This window comes from Hippocampus bargibanti, linkage group LG01 (assembly GCF_051943395.1).
Source record: "Hippocampus bargibanti isolate YZ-2025 linkage group LG01, ASM5194339v1, whole genome shotgun sequence".
Taxonomy (NCBI): Eukaryota; Metazoa; Chordata; class Actinopteri; order Syngnathiformes; family Syngnathidae; genus Hippocampus; species Hippocampus bargibanti.
In genome coordinates, this window is record NC_142734.1 from 23,203,682 (window position 1) to 23,221,309 (window position 17,628).

Consider the following 17,628-nt stretch of genomic DNA (forward strand, 5'->3'; position numbering starts at 1 on the left):
GTAGCCTCGGGGAGTAGTCCTCAGCTCCCCCCAACCAGAGAGCAGGGACCAATCATCGCAGAGTCTGGCACCGCCACGTCTGGACAGTAGGGAATATATAGGGCCAAAACTACCAGCAAAAGATTTTAGTTCGCTGACGAATAGATAGATAGATAGATAGATAGATAGATAGATAGATAGATAGATAGATAGATAGATAGATAGATAGATAGATAGATAGATAGATAGATAGATAGATAGATAGATAGATAGAGGGCCTAAACTACCAGTAAGACTAGTTTGCTGACGAAGTTTCTTGGATAAGAAGCGAAACGTCTGACACCTTCAAAGAAGTACGGATGACGGCTGAAGAAACCTTCTCATCGATGGGACCACTCCTGTACGACTGTGAGCTTAGACAGACGTAATGTAGTTTTCATGTAAAATTGTGTTTTCTGGGGACCTGGGAACAGATTATTCTCATTTTAATAGCTTCTTGTGGGAAATAAATGTTTGGAAGACGAACTTAAGTCTTTTTATGGAAACACTACAAGTGCTATTCTCCCTACGACAGGAATGAAAACTCCAATGCCAACTACACCACGGACTTCATCTTCAACTTGTACTCGGAGGAGGGCAAAGGTGTCTTTGACTGTCGCAAGAATGTCTTAGGGCACATGCAACAGGTGGCTTTTCCGTGTCCAAATGTGTCAATTGACTCGCCGGGCACCTGACAACTTCTCTGATCACGGCAGGGTGGCACTCCAACACCTTTCGACAGAAATTTTGGAACAAAGATGGGTGCCAAGTCTGTGCTATGGTTGACGGAGAAGCTCAAACAGTGCTACAGGCATGGTAAGATGCCTCGAAAGACATATTTTCAAATATCATAAACAGCTGTGGCGAGCCGGGGATTTCAGAATCAGAATAAGAATCGTCTTTACTGCCAAGTATGTAGAACACACAAGGAATTTGTCTCTGGTAGAACATGCTGCACTAGTATCATCATAATAAAAATTGAGACATGAAACAGTTTCTATTTGGGTTACTGTTTAGAGAGTTAATTGCTTGGGGGAAAAAGCTGTTTAAATGTCTGCTGGATTTGTAGCGCCTGCCTAAGGGGAGTCGCTGGACAAGGTGGTGGGCAGGGTGCGGAGGGTCCAGTAGAATTTTCTGCGCACTTGTTTGGATTCTTGCAGTGTGCAAGAGTGGGTAGGGCGGTGTCAATGATTTTTATTTCCGCCGTCCTAACTGTCAGAGTTTGCAAGGTGGTGATGGTGGTGGATCCCAAAAAAGCAGGCAAGAGGGAGCAGCAGGGTGTAATTGGCAAATTGTATTAAAATAAAGTCAGCAGGAACAAAATCTGACAGGGTGAAGCAAACACATACAATGACCCGATAACGAATGGTCGTGCCGGGAGTCCTTTTAACTGCCACAGCTTGTAACGAACAACACCTGTGTAGGTGCAGGTGGGGCGGACAGCCAGTGTGTGACACAAACTGTTGAAGTTAGTGTCACACAATGCATTTTGGGTACTTTGTTTGGTCTGAAAACTTCGTGTTGATTCGTGTTGATGGCAAAATTAGAAGGAAAACATAAATAACGCGATGGTGAATTGTTGTGTGTTGTACCAAGACTACTATTTGACCAAGATTACTATTTATACTAGCTGACACAAATTCCCAGCAGACAAATCAGCCCATTTCAAATGGAGCCTGGGCACCATCTTGTGCATTTTCTGGGACGCTACATTGCAGTCCAGATGCCTCAAAAGGACATGGAAGGACGTATTTAATCGATTGCAAACATTTATACCTTCCTCTTCAGAACTATTTGAATCATATTCATAACTGGATGAGTAACAAGAAAGCATCTCCTCCGAATCTGAAGCCATTGTTTTGATTCTTGAGCAAGGCAAGACGTCTTGCCGTGATGTCACGAACAAGGGCGCGGGACCTTCTGAAACTGAAACTTTCTGAGGTCATTTTGAAGTAGTTTTTGGACACCAAGTCATTTTTATTGTTGTTTTTCATTTGACTAAAAATATCAGCTTGCGTGTTTTTGGTATTTTCGATGCTATAAAACGTTTTTAAAAATTCTGTCGTTGTCCTTTAATAATGCCCATCTATTCTTGTAAAGTCCTTTTTGAAAATGGCTTGAACAGTTAATCTGCAGGCAAATCCATTGCTTTCCTCCTTCAGCCGTTGTGGCTTGACAAAACCGCTGTGAAATCAACACAACAGTATATTTGCTTACGCAGCTCTCTACAGATACAATGTACTAGCTCTGGTTAGTATGCACTTATCACTGGAGGCTAATGAAACTATGATTGGCTAGTGACAAGCCAATCATGTCACTAGCCAATCATAATTTGCAAAAACTCTGACATTGCAGGCCTTGGGTTGCCAACTAGAACTCTGATTGGTGAAAGCAACAGCTTCATCGCCATTGCTTTTTATGCTCCAAAGCCTTCAGAACTGATTGTGAAGGTGTCCGGGTCGATTTTTGACCCTGGTAGCGAATGGCTGCCGCTGCTCACCCGCCCAAAAAATATTTTTTGCTCTTATCCTGTGACAGTAAAGCGTCCTTGATAGTTTTGAAAGATGCTTATAAATGAAATGTATTATTATTATATGATGGCAGAAATGGGATTGGTTAAATGCTAAAATATGAAAACACACACCTGGAAGCAACACAACAGGGAAAGAGTAAGCGGAAAGACAATTTAAAATTATTTAATAAAGATTCATGGACAAAATATAATGAACATCAGTCTGTGATTCGGATATTTTTAGGCCAGCAGGAAGGCTTAGCAAGCCCTGATGGCCCACCATTGGATTCTTGTATACCAATGTGGACTTATTTGTCATATGGCTGTTGCAGATCAGATTGGCCATCAATCAAACAAAAATCCCACCACTGTTTTTCACCATCAAATGATAAGCAACTCAACGTTAAATATTAACAACTCAAAAATAGTTCTTATAATATGTGACATCATGATTTTTACCAACAGGTCTGATTATCTTGTATCTTACTGTGATGTACTATAATGTATTCTTCTTTGTCTCTCCCAGGTCGTATCTTTGCCAATACACCCGACTCTGCCTGCGTTCTGGGTATGCGGAAAAGGGCGCTCACTTTCCAGCCACTGGCTGAACTGAAGGAAGACACAGACTTTGAGTATGATATACACGCCTTGGACGCACCGTGTGTGCATGAGCGGCGTTAATTAATTAATTACTATTAATGACTATTAATTACAGTGATACATCGGCTTAGGAACGTTTTAGCTAAAGAACTTTTCACCTTACGAACATTAAATTTGTGAGAATATAATCTTGGCATACGAACTAGGTTTCGGCGGATGATCACCAAACCACACAGTCGAACAGCACCACGGTTGCTGGCGGACTAGTTTTCCACACCCCCTCTGTTTTTGAGTGCAGACGTGGTTTGGTATCGAGTGGAGTACTTTTGCTATTATGGGATTGAAAAAGACCCCACCACAGGCTAGTGTTAAGCCAAAGAAGACATTAAAGAAAATGATGGTTGAGCAGAAGAAGAAGATCCTCAAAAAACACGAACGAGGTGTGTGTTTGTGTGACTTCGCGTACCAGTATGCTAAGACAACCATTGCTACCATCTTTAAGAACAAGGAAGCTATTAAGGGTATTTCTGTGTTTTCTAAGCAACATTCTCAGGCAATAGAAGAGGTTGAAAAACTTCTGTTGATTTGGATTAAGGAAAAGCAGCTAGCAGTGGACAGTGTGAGTGAGAGTATTATCGCAAAGGTACATAAAATGACTTTATTATATAGTACAGATTATTTATTTAGGAACAATACAATAGCACATTTATTATACATAAAATAAGGTCTATTTTGTGTAGTTTTAAGGCTTATTTAGTAAAAATCTGTTTTATGGGGACCTGGGAATGGATTACACACTTGACATGATATGCTACTGTGGTTTGTCTCCTTCTAACAGCACAGCTGTTGAACTCCCAATAACAGACATTTACCTTGTTACTTGTAACGTTTCCATCGCACTCTCCACCACCAAAACACTCCATTCTATCAACTTTCGTAACATCAAGGGCATTAACCCGGACTCTCTTGCTTTAATGTTCGACTCACTATCTCTTGACCCAAGCTCCTCTTCTGATGATCTGGTTGCCCGCTACAACTCGGACCTCAACGAAATTCTTAACTCGCTCGCTCCTGTCAAATCCCGCTCTATTTTATCCAATCGTTCTGCACCCTGGTTCAACGCTCATCTCCGCTCCATGAAATCGAAAACACGCCAGCTTGAAATACTTTATCGAAGAACAAGACTCACTGTTCACAAAGATATGTACATCGCTCAACTCTACAAGAACAGTATATCTCAAGCTATAAGTCACAATACTACTCGACTCATTGATTCAAATACTGGAAATACTCTGGCTCTCTTTTCTCTTTATAACAGAATCATTCAACCTCCTGTTTCTCTCCCCCCACACTTTTATTCCTGACACCTGCAATTCTCTCCTATTCTTTTCTGACAAAGTAAAAAAAAATCTACCAGCATCTTGGCTCCTCTGTACCCCTACCCCAGTGACGTGCAGTGAGGTTCGTGGCTGGTGAGGCACTGATGTCATCACAGTCAGATTTACAAACATATGAACTCCACAAAGTAGCTTATTCACCATTTGATTGGCAACCGTTAACGTGTTTTGTTTAAAATGTCATGTCAGCATTCTTTATATGCTGTATACAAATTGTAGCATAGACAAAAAAGAAATAAAAAAACGTTATTATCGTGTTACCTTTACTTATAAATGAAGTCCAAGTCTCTGTCTCAATGGAGATCAGTGCCAGTGAAGAAAGTCGTCCTTGATCAGTCCTGTTCTGACTGTATGTTTTCAGTCTTTTGTGCTGAGAAAGACCGGTCCACTGATGCTGTAGTAGCTGGAACAGTGAGCACGAACTTGAGCAACTTTGTCACTTCAGGAATAGTTTCAATGAGATCCTTCTTGGCCAAAAAGCTGATAAGCTGTCCAGGAGATTTACATTCATCCCTCACCGTTTGTGAGCTATACAGTCCGGTGTTGGTCTTCCTTTAATTATTATCTCCTGCTTCGATTGAAAGTCCAGTTTAGAAAATTCTTTACATTTAGATATGTAATCCACTATTCTGAAAATAAGGCCAAGCAACACGAAAAAATGACTGGATGGTTGCACTTAACTGCTAACTGTTTACTGTAGCTTGCTGTCACTAATTCTATTATTCTGCAGCCGATGAGTCTCAAGAAGAATCTCTAATCACCCTGTGATGAGGCAGGAGAACTGTGTGCCTCTCCTATGCACACAGTTTTTATAAAAATAAAATAAACACAGTGTAGTACAGTGTTTATAATGTACAGTGACAGTACATTATATACACCAGCTAAGCAGTAGAAATTTAGTTCATATACTAAAAGCTTTTGAACACTTGAATAGTGATATGCAGAGGGACAGCAATGCAGTCTCACTGCAGAACAAGCCAGCACCGTTAGCATAGTGATTGCGCAATCCATGGTGAGGCTCAGCCGGCAGCTGCCTCACCACTCGTCTCGACTTAGTATTTGAACGGTAAATGTGAAAATTCAGTGATTTTGAAAAAAAATCCAAAAATGGCGAGGTTAAATGGAAAAGAACATTAAAGTATAAATAGCTAAATAAATATAACTTTAATTTATTTTGTCATTTGATATTTCCATGATGACAGGTGAGGCATACTCACCTGCCTCTCCTGACTGCACGTCACTGCCCTACCCTCCCCCAATTTTCCTACCCGCTCTCATCTCTTATCTTCTTTTGATCTCCCTCATCCCTCAACATTGTTGAGTAGAGTCTACAATCTCGAAGCTCATAACTAAATCCAAGAATTCTTCCTGTCAATTAGATCCCCTCCCGACAGTTCTAGTCAATTCTGCTTGCCATCTCTCTTTCCATTCATTTCAGCCATTATTCACTCCTCACTGTCCTCAGGAATTGTCCCTGTCCCCCTCAAAATGGCGGCTGTTACACCAATTCTTAAAAAGCCTGGATCTGATCCCAATTACTTCAAGAACTTTCGCCCCATTTCTCACCTTCCTTTTATTTCCAAATCCTAGAAAAAATTGTGTACTCTCAGCTCCACTCTCACCTCTCCCAGAATGATCTCTACGAACAATTCCAATCTGGTTTCCGCCACCACCACAGTACAGAGTCAGCTCTCTTAAAAATCACGAATGATCTTCTTTTGGCAGCTGACGCCGGTTTACTCTCCATCCTCGCCCTACTTGACCTCTCTGCAGATTTTGACACCATTTCTCATCCCATCCTCCTTGACAGACTGTCCTCCATAGGGATCACCGACACGCCCCTATGCTAGTTCCACTCTTATGTCTCTGACCGCTTTCAGTTATTCCAAATTAACTCAGTCACTTCACAGTCCTCTCCTGTATCTTCTGGTGTGCCCCAAGGCTCTGTCCTGGGACATCTCTTCTTTACCACCTACCTTCTTCCCCTCGGCAATATTCTCCGCAAATTTGGTATACAATTTCATTGCTTTGCGGATGACACCCAGCTCTATCTCTCCACCAAACCCGACACCTCTCTTCCACCTTCTTCCCTTTCACTCTGCCTCTCTAAAATTAAATCCTGGTTTACCCATAACTTCCTCAAACTTAACAGCGATCAAACTGAAATTCTCCTCGTTGGTACCAAATCCACCTTGAGCAAAGCTAACAGTTTCTCTCTCACTATTGACAATTCGACCCTTTCTCCCTCCCATCAGGTGAAAAGCCTTGGTGTCATTCTTGACAGCACACTATCTTTCAACTCCCATATAAGTCAAAGTCAAAGTCAGCTTTATTGTCAAATATGCTAATATGCGTGACATACAGCACAGATGAAATTAATGTCCTCTCGGACCCAGCGTGCAAAGCATGCAAGGCACTTGTTGGATTGGATATTGGATATGCCTTTATTAGTCTCACAGTGGAGAAATTTACATTTCACAGCAGCAAAGTGATGAAAGGAATGAAAGTAGAAAAACAAAATACATGAGCTGCCGGAAAGGCAGCCACTCTCGCGGCGCCGTCTTGAAGTCAAAAGAACAAAAAAAACTTAAATAACAAATAATATGACAGCATAGAGACAATATGACAAAACAAAAACACAGAGAGACATTCATTCTTCAGGACTTGCTGTACCCTCTTTGTGATGACATGAAGCAGTTCTAAATGAAAGAGGAGAGGATCAAAGCGTCTTTCCACCAGTGGATCAGGGACATCATGGTGGAATGTGCACGTCGACTACAAGCTAAATGTTGAAAGCAAACACGCAGCTGTAGCATCCATTGACGAAGAGATTGTCTCACATCTCCTGTTCCACATAAATCTGCTTCAATTCAAAGCCGCAACAGTTCCACATACATACATAATAATACATAATGTGGCTAAAAGACATACAATTGACAACAGACAATACATGTAATTTCTGAATTTGATGGGTTTGAAGCAAAGAATTATGTTTGAGTCACAACAACCAGGTGCAGACTTTGGTTACAATCAAAAACTTGACCAAGGTACATTTCTGCACACACTCTATCAAGGGCTAAATGAGAAGAATTATCATGTCAGATGTGATCTCAAACCATTCCTTACCGATTTACAGGTTCGTGATGATGTCCTGTTAGAACAATTTACCAAGTCCACAAGTGAAGAGGCTGAGAGGGTGAAACGCCTCAGTACTGTGACTAAAAATCGATCTGTGAAGGTCCATGCTGCTCAAACTAATCAAACTGACCAGATTAACCAGACCAAAGTTGACTCTGAATTACAGGCTAACCGTGCTGCCATTCTCGAGCTGACTGCACAAGTGACCGCACTGACCAAACACTTTTCCCAAGTTGTTAAACCTACAGAATCGGCGCCTCAGGTAGATCCAGGTCCGTCCCTGACTCGATCCTCGACGCGACCCCAGACACCAACGAATGAGACTAGGGGCAGGTGTCAAGCCTGTGTGCGGAAGAACATTAAGAGCTGCCTTCACTGTTTCATTTGTGGTCAGGAAGGACATAGAGCTGTGGGCTGTCTGCGAAGAAAGGCACTGGGAAACGGGGAAAGGTCACTGGAGTGAGGCTTCCAGTGATCAATGCCAATGATAAGCCTCCAGTACAAAGCAACTTGGTTGAACCAGTAACATCCATAAGTCTGACGACGCAGTGTCAGTCAACATAAAAAAACATGTAGCACAACTAATTGGCAAGCGATGTACGGTCTCATGTGCACTCAATGGGGTCCCACTCCAAATGCTGCTTGACTCAGGGTCTCAAGTGACCGTGGTGAGTAGGGCGTGGGTAGAGGAAGCACTGCCCAACGTAACCATTCAGCCACTTTCATCCCTATTTCCGGACCAATCGTTTGGGGTATCTGCAGTGAATAGCACAGCGGTTCCCTTTGATGCATGGGTAAATGTGGGGTTGCAGATACGGAGTGGAAGCCATGGACATGCTGACATACAAGTGCCCATACTAATCAGTACGAGTTGTGTGAATTGTCCTCTCTTAGGAAGCAATGTGATTGCAGAAATGATCAAATAGAATAATGAACAGGTGGACATTGGAGCCATACTGAAAGAAGCCATGAGTGTCAGTGAACGCACAGTAGAGACCTTGATTTCTGTGCTTCAGAAATCGGGCCCTGATCAGACATTCCTCCAGTACCCTGTGTGTGTTGGGAAGAAAGGACTCATTATTCCTGCGGGCAAGGTATGGGAGGTGAAGTGCAGAGTAAGAGCATGGGCCAAGGGGGGAACAATACTATTTGAGCCCAGTATAGGGAACAGCTGCCCTGAGGGGCTAGAGCCGGTCTCCTCGTTAGTACATGTACCCAGTGGGCCGACAAAAATGGTAAAAATTCCCATTCAGAATGTTAGTAAACATGACATTTATCTTCCACAGGGAACTGTTCTCGGCTCAATTGAGGAAGTTACTGGGGTCATGCCCTTGAAGGAGTGCTCTGACAATCCAAAGCCACTAAACAGTCCCACCGTTCAAAGCTGCGCGGCTCTGACCAGAGACAAGTGGCATCCTCCGGTTGACTTGTCACATCTTAAAGAGGAAGAACAGGGGATTGCCAGAGACATGTTGTATGAAGAGTCAGATGTCTTTGCAAGAGGTGATGCTGATATAGGTTGCATTCCAAACCTGCAACTCAAGATCCAACTCACTGACAACACGCCGGTGCAAAAGCGTTACAATGCCATTCCAAAACCCCTTTATCAAGAGGTGAAAGACACCGCATGGTGAAGTAGGCAAAACCTACTTCACCATGGTTGGATAAGAAAATCCACTTCAGCATACTCATCTCCTGTCGTCTGTGTTAGAAAAAAAGATAAAAGCTTGCGCCTGTGCGTTGACTTTAGGGAACTAAATCGCAAAACTGTCCCTGATCGTCATCCACTCCCACGCATTCAAGATCTGCTAGATAACCTGGGGGGCTACTCTTGGTTCTCAATACTTGACCATCTAACGGTTTTCAGCACCCCTTGGGGGCTGTACGAGTGGCTCCGCCTCCCATTTGGTCTAACTAATGCGCCAGCAGCCTTTCAAAGATGTATGGAGGACGTTCTTGATGGCCTGAGGGACGAATGCTGCTCTCCTTATCTGGATGACGTGCTCTGCTTTTCAAAATCATTTCATGAACACGTAGAGGACCTGAGGAAAGTGCTTAACCGGCTGCGGCAGCATGGCATAAAGCTACGTTCGAATAAATGTGAACTGTTCAGACGACAAGTGAGGTATTTGGGTCGTCTTGTGTCAAGTGATGGTGTCCGCATAGACCCTAAAGACCTGGAAGCTGTTTTGCAGTTAAAAGAGAGAGAACCACGCAATGTAGGGGAAGTCAGAGCTCTATTGGGGTTCTTGGGCTACTATAGATCCTTCGTACAGGACTTTGCCAGGATTGCACGGCCGCTGTTTAAACTGGTAGAGGGGGCCACTCAGCCTGACCAGAGGCCAGTTCACAACACCGCTGCACGCCAAAGGAAAGTCACCAAGTTAGGCCAGCTTCCCTCTGGTAACCCTGTTCAGTGGGGCCCCGAACACAGTGCTGTGGTCTCCCGCCTGGTAGATGTATTGACTGGTCCACCTATTTTAGCCTACCCAGACTTTAATCTGCCCTTTGTGTTAAATACGGACGCATCCAATGAAGGTCTGGGGGCTGTGATTTATCAGCAGCAGGGAGATAAACTTCGCGTTGTTGCTTATGGATCCAGAACACTCTCACCTTCAGAGAAAAATTATCATCTCCATTCTGGAAAGCTTGAGTTTCTGGCGTTGAAGTGGGCAATCTGCGACAAATTTCGAGATTATCTCTACTATGCACCCACATTCACTGTGTACACGGACAATAACCCTCTCGCGTACGTTCTAAGCACGGCCAAACTCAATGCTGCCGGACATCGCTGGGTGGGTGAATTGGCGGATTTCCACTTCACAATAAAGTACAGGCCAGGCAAGGCGAATGCTGACGCCGACACACTGTCGCGTTATCCAGTTAAGATGGAGGGACACACAGAGGAGTACACTGAAACTTTGCCCCCAGACGTGGTTTCCACCATATGGCAGGGGAACAAGGCTGTGGCTGAGGAGGATGTGCCATGGATGGCGGCGTTGCAACTCACCACTGATGGTGAGGATTTTCTTCCGGTGACAGTCCCCGTTATCACTCCAGATGATATCAGAGCTGCTCAGGAAGAGGATGCGTCAATCTCTGAGGTAATGACACTGAAGAGGAGGGGATGGAACCCCAATGACAAAGATAAAAGACAAATGGGACCAGAGGCAAGGAGACTAGTACACGAATGGAATAGACTGAAACTGGACAAGGGGATTTTATACAGACAGGCGGGGAAATGGAAACAGCTCGTTCTCCCAAGTAAGCTGAAGTCGACGGTGCTTAAACACCTGCATGATGACATGGGTCATGTTGGAGCTGACAAGGTGATCAACCTTGCAAGGCAGAGGTTCTATTGGCCATTCATGCAGCACGAAATAGAAAACTACGTCATTCGCCAGTGTTCCTGCATTAAACAGAAACGCCCCACCATTCCGGAAAAAGCACCCATGGGCAACATCACTACTAGTGCCCCATTTGAGCTCATTTCGATTGATTATCTCCATCTGGAGCCAAGTAAAGGAGGCTATGAGTATATTCTAGTCCTGGTAGACCACTTTACTCGTTTTGCACAAGCCTACCCGACTAAGAGTAATCAGGCAAGGTTGCTGCTGAGAAAATCTTTAGTGATTTTATTCCACGGTTCGCTTATCCAGAGAGACTACATCATGATCAAGGTCGGGAGTTTGAAAACAGTCTATTCCAGCGGCTTCAACAGTTGTCTGGCATTGCGCATTCCCGAACCACCCCATACCATGCGCAGAGCAACCCTGTAGAACGTCTGAATAGAACATTGTTACAGATGCTACGCACTCTCCAAGAAGAAAGGAAAGCTGAATGGAAAGACTATTTGCCTCATGTAGTTCATGCGTACAACTGTACAAGACATGAGTCCACTGGCTATTCACCGTTCTTCCTCCTCTATGGAAGGTCTCCCCGGTTGCCCATCGACTTAGTTTTTGGTCTGACAGCGGACGAAGAAGTAAAAAGACGACAGGAATATGCACGTAAGTGGGCCTGTCGAATGCAAGATGCTTACAGAATTGCCTCCGAGAACAGTCAAAAGAGCTCTGAAAAAAAGGAAGAAATACTATGACCGTGGTGTTAAAGGCATTGCACTCCAGCCAGGGGATCGTGTACTTGTCAGGAACCTATCTGAGAGGGGAGGACCTGGCAAGCTCCGGGCTTACTGGGAGGAAAAAGTCCACAGGGTCACTGAAAGAATGGGAGATGGACCAGTGTACAAGGTTCAGGCAGAAAACGGAGACAAAACTGCCCGTGTGTTGCACCGTAATCTCCTAATGTCTGTCAGTGATTTGCCAGTTGAACAGCCAAATAAACAGAAAAAACAGCTAGACAGACAGGGAAAGAAGCAGAAAAACAGCTAGACAGACAGGCTTATAACAGGGAAGCAGTTGGGCAGGAGTCTGGATATTCAGATGAAGAGGAGGGATGTTCATACAATCTCCGACGGTTACCTGTGTATACAAGGAGGACAGGCAGTCATCAGGTGTCTCAACCTAAACCGCACAATTTAAGAGCTGTGGCATCAGAATTCCACCCCCAGGCACAAACTACGGAACCAGAGGATGGGCAGCAGCTAGAGGAAGCGTTTCCATTGGTCGTACCAGCATCATTACCAAAACCAACACCAGCTGACAGCCTGCCTGCTGAGGGAAGCCCGGAACAACTTGTAATGGATGATAATGAGGGTGATGCAGGAGCGCCGGCGGAGTTGGTGGAATCGGACACCACGTCACAAAGTGGAATGGAATCGCTGCCACGAAGGTCTACTCGTACTCTAAGACCCAGAGAGATATTTACATATGAACACTTAGGTCATCCATCATACCAGGCTTGGAGACCTGGGGTAAATGTGTTGCATGCCTTACCCCATGACTCATTATCTAGTGCGACCTGAACACTATTGCTACTCTACCCCGACGGTATGGACTTGAATGTAGTTGCAATAGAATGTGATTGACACCACCCTCCGGAGACCAGACAGATGACTGTGCTTCTACTGGTACTTGACTACTTGTTGGTATAGTCAAGATGTCGGGGGACATCTTTTAAAACAGGGGAGAGTGTCGGGGATTAGAAACGACCTCTGTTATTGTATGTTAGTCGATTAGACTACCAAGTCAGGAGAGGGCGCTGCGCGCCTGTGAGTGGAACAGAGGAAGGCGATGTAGGCTCAGCTCACGCATGCGCAGTTGTCATAAATGCCGTTGTGTGAAGCTGATTTAAAGAGTTTGATGTTTCTCTTTATTTGTAAGTAGGTTCGTTGGCAGGTGACGCGCAGAGATTGATCGTGGCGTGGAGTTGAGCAAGTCGTGCCGTGATGTCCGTCCGACGCCCAGCATGAGCCGGGCGTGAGTCCGAGATGACTCTGCCCCGTGGTTCGCCCAATCTCTCTGTCCCGCGACAGCTTCTTTTATACAATTTGCAAGCGTGTGCTATGCGTCAGGGTGATACGCACATCAAGGAGATCAAGGAATTGAAAGACATGAAAGTGTTGAAAGGCGCACTTCAAAATCATACACTCGTGTGACGCAACAGATTAACACGTTGTCTCGTGTCGTCTTTCCTCGTCGTTCACAGTTCTTCAAAATAATAAGTGTTAGACATTCTCAAGATGTTAAAGTAATTGGGGACTTATTGGGCGATGCTAGATATGAAACCTTGTTTTGTGGCTTTGATGAATATTTTGTGGCTTTGATGAATTTGGATTTTTGGATGTCAATTGTAGTTCCCAGTACAACACACACGAGCGGGCAGACGTGCATAAGCATGTGCGAATGTGGAGGATATATACAATGTATAGATGTTGAATGTATAGATCTACACATGAATGTATTCTGATATTGAAATTGATGTTTTGATGAGTAAGTGGTCATAAATGCCGTTGTGTGAAGCTGATTAACACGGTTGTCTCGTGTCGTCTTTCCTCGTCGTTCAGAGTGCTACCTGCCTGTGAAGCGCTTTGGACCGACCCAGGTATCCCCTAGGCCTGAGGCCGGTTACAATTCATGAATTTCTGAGTGTAAAGTGAGGTAGTGTCGTCTAGAAACGATGAGAAGGTTTCTTCAGCCGTCATCTGTACAAAAGTGATGGTTTCGGACGTTTCGCCTCCTATCCAAGAGGCTTTGTCAGCGAACTAAAGTCTGACTGGTCGTATCGGCCCCATTTATATATCCCTAATGTCCAGACATGGTGGCGCCGGACACAGCTATGATAGGTCCCTACTCTCAGGTTGGGGGGGCAGGGGACCCCTCCCTGTGGCCCCACTGATTGTTCCTACATTCCTGACTAACGACTGGCCTATTACCCCCACTCCCCCCGGTATCACCTCATCAGCATAACGACCCTCATCAGCATTGCGGAAGTTGCCTAACCTGTTTTGCCTAAGCAGGCTATTGTATGAACGATCCAAATTGAACCTCACCCCACCAGACCGGTTTAATGAAGGATTTTGTTGTTTTATAAGAATCGCTTCTTTTACCCCCCTTTCAAACCATCTATGTTCTTTCGCTAAGATTTTAACCTCATTGTCGTCAAATGAGTGGTTGCTAGCTTCTAGGTGCAAATGTACTGCCCCCCCCCAACCTGAGAGTAGCTTCTGCTGGTACGTAACTTAGAAAAGGCCACCTTTAAATTAGCTGATTTAAAGAACCACCTCAGATTCAATCTTAGATGTAGACAGAGCCGGTTAATTCCTAAATGCTTGAAGCAAGCACCCCTGGAACCCGGATACTTAGCCGATAAAATGCAACAAAATTATACTAGGAAAATTCTAAATTAGCGAATTAGGAGACTTAACATAGAGATAAAAAACAAACAGTCAGAAATAGAAACTTATTATCAACGATTACAAACTAAACTTACCCACAAAATCTATCAGGAAGTGTGTGAATTTACTAAATCCGGTTATATGAGGCACCACAGCAAAACCAAAGAGAGACAAAAGGGTAAATTTCAAAAATTACTTGTACTGAAACAATCTCAGCTACTGGTAAACACGCGAAAAATTAGGAATGAACAGTTTGCTAGGGAGAATTGGATCAAAAATTTGTCAGACAGAGATCTCTCAGAGACAGAAAAGGCGGTACTTACCAAAGGTTTAAATTTCTCAGTGACTCCTAAAACTATACCTACAATAGATTATATCACAGCTACTGAATCGGCTATTAAAAATAACAAACTTTCGTATGCAGAGGCAGATGATCTACGCATTAAAATATCAGCTCTTCTCAGTAGTGCCAAACTTCCTCCGTCCAACATAACATTAGAAGAGAGAAAGGCGTTAACTACTCTACAAAAAGACAAAAATATTACTATTTTGCCAGCAGACAAGGGCAGATGCACAGTGCTTCTCAACACATTGGATTATGAAGACAAAATAAATAGGTTAATCAGTGATTCTAACACGTATGAGCAACTAAAAAGGGACCCTTCCAATAGATACAAGAAAGAAATGATGGACTGTCTCCAAAAGTTAGAGAAAGGAAAACATATAGACAAACAGATGTATTTTAGATTATACCCGGGAGAGGCCACGCCATGTATCTATGGCCTGCCAAAAATACATAAAGAAGGGTTCCCCCTCAGACCCATTGTTTGTAGCATTGACTCCTCTACATACAATATAGCCAAATATTTAAAAACTATTTTAGCTCAGTTGGTTGGTAACACAGAATATCACGTAGAGAACACCACAGGGTTTGTAGAGAGGATCAAAGACCTCATATTGGAACCTGAGGAAACTTTGGCATCGTACGATGTGACTTCTCTCTTTACATCTGTCCCAACCCCAGCAGCAGTCTCAGTGGTGAGGACGAGGCTGCTGGCGGATGTTTCTCTGCATGAAAGAACCAAATTTAAACCGGATCACATCTGCCAATTATTAGAAATCTGCCTTTATACTACGTATTTTCAATTTAGGGAACATTTTTATAAACAAATTCATGGTTGTGCTATGGGCTCACCAGTTTCACCCATAGTGGCTAATCTTTACATGGAAGAGATGGAGAAACAGGCCCTCACATCCTTCCCGGGGACAAAACCTAGACACTGGTTCAGATATGTGGACGATACTTTTGTCATAATTAAGAAACAAGAAATTCAATCCTTCACAGATCACCTCAACTCTGTAGACTTCAACATTAAATTTACTCGTGAGGACATTCAAGAGAACCAACGAGCCTTCTTGGATTGTAAAGTAATGATAAAAGAGGACAGAGCGCTAAAAACAGAAGTCTTTAGGAAGGCGACGCACACTGACCAATACTTACTTTTTGACTCTAACCACCCTTTACAACATAAACTAGGAGTTATCAGAACCCTCAAGCATAGGGCGAAACTAATACCAACTAGCACTGAAGGTAGAGAAAAGGAGTCTAAACATATCAGGAGAGCACTCACTAACTGTGGGGACCCTCAGTGGTCATTCAACAAATGTCAGAAAGAAAGAATAGCGAACGAAACCAATAATTCTCAAGATTCAAAAAGGAGAGGAGTAGCAGTACCGTACATTGCAGGAGTTTCTGAAAAATTACAAAGAGTCCTTTGGCAACATAAAATTCCTACTTATTTCAAACCGATAAACACGTTAAGGCAAAAATTAGTGCATCAAAAAGATAGGCTACCAAATGAAAAACAAAGTAATGTAGTTTATTCCATACATTGTAAGAATGAAAATTGTAAAGAGCAGTACATTGGGGAGACTCAACAAATTCTCAAAAAAAGACTTTATCAACATCGCAGGGATAATACTAGTGGGCCTCAATCGGCAGTACATTTGCACCTAAAAGCTAGCAACCACTCATTTGACGACAATGAGGTTAAAATCTTAGCGAAAGAACATAGATGGTTTGAAAGGGGGGTAAAAGAAGCGATTCTTATAAAACAACAAAATCTTTCATTAAACCGGTCTGGTGGGGTGAGGTTCAATTTGGATCGTTCATACAATAGCCTGCTTAGGCAAAACAGGTTAGGCAACTTTCGCAATGCTGATGAGGGTCGTTATGCTGATGAGGTGATACCAGGGGGAGTGGGGGTAATAGGCCAGTCGTTAGTCAGGAATGTAGGAACAATCAGTGGGGCCACAGGGAGGGGTCCCCTGCCCCCCCCAACCTGAGAGTAGGGACCTATCATAGCTGTGTCCGGCGCCACCATGTCTGGACATTAGGGATATATAAATGGGGCCGATACGACCAGTCAGACTTTAGTTCGCTGACGAAGCCTCTTGGATAGGAGGCGAAACGTCCGAAACCTTCACTTTTGTACAGATGACGGCTGAAGAAACCTTCTCATCGATGGACCACTCCTGTACGACTGAGAGCTTACACAGACAGATGTCGTCTAGAAAGTGAGGTAGTGACGTATGTAAAGTGAGGTAGTGACATATGTAAAGTGAGGAAGTGACGTATATAAAGTGACATAATGTAGTAATGAAAAAACAAACAACAAGAAAGGGTTGAAGTGAGGTCTTGCAGAAAAAAAATGAGAAAGAACAAAAAATAGAGTTCAGGATGATAGTACAGCATGTAGCGTGTACTCAGAGTTTGGTGAGTGTGGCAGTGGGAAGGGGCAGGTTGGGCAGGGCTGGGAGAGAGTTGAGTCTCCGGACTGCCTGGTGGCAGAAACTGTCCTTGAGCCTGCTGGTCTTGGCTCGGAGACTCCACAGTCTCCTACCCGATGGCAGCAGGCTGAAGAGGCTGTGGGAGGGGTGGGTGGGATCGCCAGTGATCCTGATGGCTCTGCGGGTGAGGTGGGTGTTGTAAATGTCCTGAAGGGGAGGAGAGAGACACCGATGATCTTCTCAGCTGTCCTCACGATGCGCTGCAGAGTCTTACGTCAGGACACGGTGCAGGCGCCGTACCACACGGTGATACAGCTGGTCAGGATGCTCTCGATGGTACCGCGGTAGAAGGAGGTCGTGATGGGAGTCGGGGCTCC

The 17,628-nt window shown here is 44.0% G+C and overlaps 1 protein-coding gene across 4 annotated transcripts in view; it reads left to right on the forward strand.

The window, feature by feature from the left end:
- The window catches only part of pfkma (phosphofructokinase, muscle a), a 109,397-nt gene that overhangs the window by 89,705 nt on the left and 2,064 nt on the right, over positions 1-17,628 (forward strand). For 3 of the 4 annotated variants that reach the window (XM_089004521.1, XM_089004545.1, XM_089004530.1), the window contains 3 exons: positions 554-665; positions 735-834; positions 3,057-3,162. In XM_089004521.1, the coding sequence (XP_088860647.1) occupies positions 554-665; positions 735-834; positions 3,057-3,162 (318 nt within the window). Of the gene's footprint in view, positions 1-553; positions 666-734; positions 835-3,056; positions 3,163-8,951; positions 13,746-17,628 lie in introns of those variants that run through there. The other variant, XM_089004537.1, reaches the window with a different exon arrangement.